Genomic DNA, 6828 nt, shown 5'->3' on the forward strand with positions numbered 1-6828 from the left:
GTATGGGCCAATCTTGTACAGTAGACTCTGCTGGTTCATTCCGTGCTGTCACTGTGACTGATGCAGACTGCAGGGCGGCAGGCAAACTTTGACCATTAGAAGCCTGGGGCCATTGCTATTAGACAGATGATTAGTACCAAAAAAATCAAAAGAATAAGAAATATTCAATGAAAAAATAAAAGGCTGCTATTGCTGGTAATCTAATTTGTTGAACCCTTGCTCTGACTAAGTTGCTGAGAAGCTTAGAAATTCTTCATCATGTTACAATAAATCATTTTACTTTCTTTTATATATCAGCTACTCTTAGGCCAGATAGCCTGAGCAGACAGACATGATGTGAGTTGTCCAAAGTGAGTCATTCCACCTGCTGTCTGTCGTGTTGTTGGATGGTGCTTGTGGGCCGCTGGTCCAGTCAGTATGAGAGATGGCTGTCTTTGTTTAACACGAATTCTTTGTATCTGTCCATTTTTTCATTCTTTTTTTTACTTCATCTCCAGAAAAAGGAAATGTTAGAATGTTGTTTAAAAAAGTTGCTTGCCAGTTATGTGGGTTTATGTTGTACATTTGCCTTTCGGTTTTGTATTGTGACTTATTCCTTTTTAATTTAGTGTTGTTTAGGACAAATTCTGTTAATTTTATTTTTATAAACCATAGTCTTGTACTTTAAAATGTAAATGTCACTAATGAATTGCTTTGCATTAACTATGCAAGGGCATGGAGTGAAGTCTTCTTTGTAAGTGTCAGAGATTTGACCAAAATCAATTAATAACTACTGTCTCCCCAAAATTGATAAAGTAATACTCTATATGCCATTTTCCCTGCCTGGAAAACAGTATTATTTTTTAACACTTTTTCCTGCTATCTAAGGGGTTGCAACTGTTTACAGTTGGGAATGCGGGAAAGCCTGGCACTCTTCTAGTGTTAGCTTTCAAATACAACTTTGTCCTGAACGACATTAAAAAGTTTTGTACAAAAGAAATAGAGTTTCTTTAGAAAGGAACAGAGACAGTAACGGTAAATCACCCTTTTCTGTTGCAGGACATTCACTGAACAATGCCAGGGATACAAGTGCCATGGATACTCTACCGCTAAATGGTAATTTTAACAACAGCTACTCACTGCGCAAGGGGGACTATAATGACGGCGTGCAAGTCGTGGACTGTGGACTAAGTCTGAATGATACTGCTTTTGAGAAAATGATCATTTCAGAATTAGTGCACAACAACCTACGGGGCAGCAGCAAGACTCATAACCTTGAGCTCACACTACCAGTCAAGCCTGTGATTGGAGGTAGCAGCAGTGAAGATGATGCTATCGTGGCGGATGCTTCATCTTTCATGCACAGTGACAACACAGGGCTGGAGCTCCATCACAAAGAACTCGAGGCACCGCTTATTCCTCAACGGACTCATTCCCTTCTCTACCAACCGCAGAAGAAAGGGAAGCCCGAGGGAACGGACAGCTACGTCTCCCAGCTGACTGCAGAGGCTGAGGATCACCTACAGTCCCCCAACAGAGACTCTCTTTACACAAGCATGCCCAATCTTAGAGACTCTCCCTATCAGGAGAGCGGCCCTGACATGGAAGAAGACCTCTCTCCCTCCAGGAGGAGTGAGAACGAGGACATTTACTATAAAAGCATGCCAAATCTCGGAGCTGGTCGTCAGCTTCAGATGTGCTACCAGATCAGCAGGGGCAACAGTGATGGGTACATAATCCCCATTAACAAAGAAGGGTGTATTCCAGAAGGAGATGTTAGGGAAGGACAGATGCAGCTGGTGACGAGTCTTTAACAGTACAGCTAAGGAATTCCAAGGGCCACGTGCAAGGATTGATACCCGAGTAAAGACTGCACTGGCCCGACGCAGCTCCCTCCCACTCGCCCGGAAGAGACAGCTCTGTTGACCTGTGGTTCTCCAGTGTAAAAAGGCTGACTGCACCTTGCAGTTCTGTGAATTTTTATAGAACGTACAAAAACTTTGTATATACACAGAGTATACTAAAATGAATTATTTGTTACAAAGAAAAGAGATGCCAACCAGGTATTTTAAGATTCTGCTGCTGTTTAGAGAAATTGTGAAACAAGCAAAACAAAACTCTCCAGCCGTTTTGCTGCAGCAGTCTGTGAACTACATTTGTAAATATGGCTGCACCATTTTTGTAGGCCTGCATTGTATTATATACAAGACGTAGGCTTTAAAATCCTGTGGGACAAATTTACTGTACCTTACTGTTCCTGACAAGACTTGGAAAAGCAGGAGAGATATTCTGCATCCGTTTGCAGCTCACTGCAAACCTTTTACATTAAGGCAAAGATTGAAAACATGTTTAACCACTAGCAATCAAGCCACAGGCCTTATTTCATATGTTTCCTCAACTGTACAATGAACTATTCTCATGAAAAATGGCTAAAGAAATTATATTTTGTTCTATTGCTAGGGTAAAATAAATACGTTTGTGTCCAACTGAAATATAATTGTCATTAAAATAATTTTAAAGAGTTTGAAGAAAATATTGTGAAAAGCTCTTGGTTGCACATATGTTACGAAATGTTTTTTCTTACACTCTGTCATGGTAAGTTCTACCCATTTTCACTTATTTTCCACTGTATACAGTGTTCTGCTTTGACGAGTTAGTCCTTTATTCTTACATTTAAATTTCTTATTGCCAAAAGAACGTGTTTTATGGGGAGAAAACTCTTAGAAGCCAGTTATGCCATGCCTTGCACAAATGTGGTGAAATCTAGAAAAGATTGTGTGTCACCCTCTGTTTATTATTGAACAGAGGGCCAAGAGGGCACTGGGCACTTCTCACAAACTTTCTAGTGAACAAAAGGTGCCTATTCTTTTTTAAAAAATAAAATAAAACATAAATATTACTCTTCCATATTCCTTCTGCCTATATTTAGTAATTAATTTATTTTATGATAAAGTTCTAATGAAATGTAAATTGTTTCAGCAAATTCTGCTTTTCTTTTCATCCCTTTGTGTAAACCTGTTAATAATGAGCCCATCACTAATATCCAGTGTAAAGTTTAACACGGTTTGACAGTAAATAAATGTGAATTTTTTCAAGTAGTTAACATGTGCACTTTTATGTATGATACATAATTAGCTTTAACACATTAGTCCTTTCCCACCCTTTCCCCTCCTTGCTGTAAGTAACTTCATACTAAAACCCATGAATATGTGAAAGAATATAATTAAGTTGCCTGTATGTTCTTTATGCTGAAAAGAATATATTTATCCTCTAATTACCCATTACATATGCACAAAATCTGGCAGATAAGTTTTAATAGGGAAATATTCTGAAAGTATTTTTGTTTGTTGCATTGCACCAGCACTAAAAAATAAAAAGTGAAAAAAGAAGGGTTGGAAATTCTATCATCAAATTTGGGCATATTATTAAAAAAAATCGATTTTTTAAAATTGATTTTTCAGCGTTATTAAGAAATTTCTAAAACATACTTTCACTGTTTAAGGATTATAAGTATCCCTGTAGGCAGCTGTGAATGACAATATTTGTTATCATAGAAAAGTTTTAGTCCAAGTTCAAAAATCATACAATTAAATCTCAACAAATAGATTTTTCCTGTTTACATCATAAGCATTTATACCAAATTCTTCTAGAGCTTAGTGGTTCTCTCATGCTTCCACCACGTTAGAAATAACTTTCTTTTATGTGGACACTTAGTCATGCTTACTGAATTTAAAAAGTAATGAGGAAAAATATTTTTAAGTATGTATTTATATCCATATCTAAATATGGATATAGTAAAACAGTAAATAATGAAATATTTTAAACATTTTATGATAAAGTAAAAATGGAGGGGTATATTGACACAGTTAATACCTAACAAGTTGCAAATTGACTGTATAAGAAATTAATGTTCGAACAGATTTAATAATTCTTTGAGAAGGGTACTCATATTTCTTTTGCTAAAATTCTTTAGGCATTTACAGAACTTTTTTCTAGATGAGAGCATTATATAGTCAAACATTTTAATTTTCTATCTTGTTTTACTTTTTCCTTTCAATGCCTAAAACTGTACAGTATCATGTGATACATACTTTCCAGTATGCAAGCTACCCAAGTCGGCTGGTTCAGTAATGATTTTTTTTTTTTTAAAGGTAGCACTGATTATTCAGTTAGTCCTATTTCTTTATCCTGAGGCAATTCTCTAAACTGGTATGACGTGAACAAGTGCATAGCATCTAAATGGTTAGTGTTCCCTTAAGTGTTTATCCCACAGCATACAATTTAAAAGCTATCATTCAATCATTCATCTTTGTCACCAAAAGAGTCATTTTTAAAACATTTCTTTTTCAAAATATATAAATGTTACCTTAAATTCCATCTAGATCCACACCCCCCCCCCCAGTTCAAGGTAGTGTTTTAGGTCTATAATTATTAATACACTGACTGTCTTTTAATGCTGAAGCATTATTCCATTATTAGCCCAGCTTCTTTGGGTATCCCAGACTTCGCCTGGATATACAATTTCTACATCCTTGATTGTTTCTCTTTGTGGTAGTCACAATTGTGAACTTACAAAGTCTCGTTCTTACAGTTCTTCCCAAGGATAGTTATTCTAATAAAGATGTTTGTGTTCATTAATTTTAGATGTGATTTGATACAGGTTAATCCAGATTAACCTTCTCTTTTATTTTTGAAAAAAAGACTCATGTTTGTTTTATTTGAAAAAAATTATAGCTTATATGTCTATATATGTTCGTCTCGTTGGCCTTTTAAATCATTTATGTGAAAGAATCCTTCCATATCTTTAAATCACTTAATGATGTTCTCAACTCCAACTCATCCACATTTATTTGAAGGTAGTTACATATAGTATTTTAACCAGTGAAAAAACAACAGCATTATTTGACAGAAAATCATCACTGTGCTCTCCCCAAATAGAAGCATCATGCACAAATTCATTCCCAAATTTCCAAAAAAAAAAAAATCATGCACACTTGTTTTATGGATATATTCAGGATGCTATATACACATATATTTATTTATCTTTGAGGCAGAGTCTCCCTCTGTTGCCCAGGCTACAGTGCAGTGGTGTCAATCACGATCACTGTAGCCTTCAACTCCTGGGCTCAAGCGATCCTCCTGCTTCAGCTTCCCGAGTAGCTGGAACTATAGGCATGTGCCACCAAGCCTGGCTGATTTTTATATTTTTTGTAGAGACACTGTCTCACTATATTTCTCAGGCTGGCCTCAAACTCCCAACCTCAAGTGATCCTCCAGCCTTGGCCTCCCAAAGTGCTAGGATTATGGGCATGAGCCACCATGCCTGGACAACTATATGTATTAATATTTATTTAAATGAGAAAGGAGAAAATGTATTTTTCCATCAGTTCAACTTTGAACCTCAGGCTTAAAACTGACCTTTTAACATGCTCTTGGGGGATATGGGATTTGTAAAAAATTTTACCTGAGTAACATTTTTATTGCAGTTACAACTTTCTAGGTAGAAAAACTTGAAAGAAGGCATAACTAGTTGAATTTCTGAAGTGAAAACGGCTCTTCATAGTTTCTTGATACTGAAATCTTCCTTAAAGGCAGTGCTTCCTGCAGTATTTTAGAGGTAAAACTTAGTACCAGGAGTTCACACAATCCTGTGTTCCAGATATTTATCTTTCCATGAAATTATTGTATTAAATCTCAAATATCAGTATGAAAAGTTACTAGCATGTTGAAAATAGATGAGAATTGTTTGACAGCCTAATAAAATAGTGAAAATTTCATACCGTATGCTTCTTGCTAGTGAGCATCAAGTTGATTTTGAGTAGCCCTTAAAGAGCACGTGTAGGCAGACTGTAAGCATTAATGCTAAAGAATGAGTGGACAGTAGTGAGTTTGGAGATTAATTCATGACAGTCTTAATTATCATTTGAATGGTTTGGAATGAGAATTTTCTGTTATGTCAGTTTTATTCTTTCTCCAAATGATCATAAAAACACATTATGTTAGCTAAATGCACCAAGCAGAAAAATTTGAATGTTTAAGAAGGCTATCACATTTTTAACCAACATGTACTTTGTACATATTGCTAGAGCCTCATTACAAAACATATGGGACTAATGGGAACTCCTGGAAGTTATCCAAGTTCATTTCAAGGCACCATGGCCACCGAGCTTTCAAGGCCAGCATAAACTATCTCTGTCAGAGGGCATTAATAATAAGCTGTAAGTGCACCATGTAATTAGGCTAATTAAATGTACTATAAGTGTTTTTCAAATATTGGCAATAGACCACTCCTCATCTCTTAATAAGGCTCCTCTGGAGTCTTCATCCTTTTCCTGATGGCACTGCTGTTTACTGAGTGTGCAGTTTTTCAGAGAGAAGTCTTCAGAGGCCAGTTTGATTTCTAAAGCCTATTGTTTTAACTGTTGAAATTTTCCTGAATTAATGCATTGTGAAATGTTGTTAAGTATACTGGCATTTAACATTAGAGATGACTTATGAAATAAGAAACAGCAGAACAAGGTAACCTAATACAATTGAGCTCAGCAAAATCTTTACCTGCTGTGGAAAAAAAAAAATGCTGCCCTATGAATCTTTCACACATCTCTCTATTACATGCTTATTGAAGCTGTAAGGCCAAAATCTCTTAGAAATGTTTAAAAGGCACAGTTAATCTTAAGCAAACCGATGTTGTGTAAGCATAAGAGACCAGTGATGAATGATCAATTTAAGAATAGTTTTCTGAATGTACTTTTCACAAACATTTTTAAATCATATGTCAGAACTAAGCTTTTTAAAAAGCATGGTGGCAGGCACAGCAACATGGCTTTCTTGTTTGATTTTATTATGCAA

The 6828-nt window shown here is 35.9% G+C and overlaps 1 protein-coding gene across 3 annotated transcripts in view; it reads left to right on the forward strand.

Annotated features, from left to right (window-relative positions):
* Window positions 1-2857, forward strand: part of ADGRL2 (adhesion G protein-coupled receptor L2) — a 190799-nt gene extending 187942 nt beyond the window's left edge. For all 3 annotated transcript variants that reach the window (XM_069480160.1, XM_069480161.1, XM_069480163.1), the window contains one exon: window positions 1039-2857. In XM_069480160.1, the coding sequence (XP_069336261.1) occupies window positions 1039-1793 (755 nt within the window). In that variant the 3' untranslated portion in view covers window positions 1794-2857. The remainder of the gene's footprint in view (window positions 1-1038) is intronic.
* The last annotated feature ends 3971 nt before the right edge of the window (window positions 2858-6828 follow it).

The sequence above is a fragment of the Eulemur rufifrons genome, chromosome 8, assembly GCF_041146395.1.
Source record: "Eulemur rufifrons isolate Redbay chromosome 8, OSU_ERuf_1, whole genome shotgun sequence".
NCBI lineage: Eukaryota > Metazoa > Chordata > Mammalia > Primates > Lemuridae > Eulemur > Eulemur rufifrons.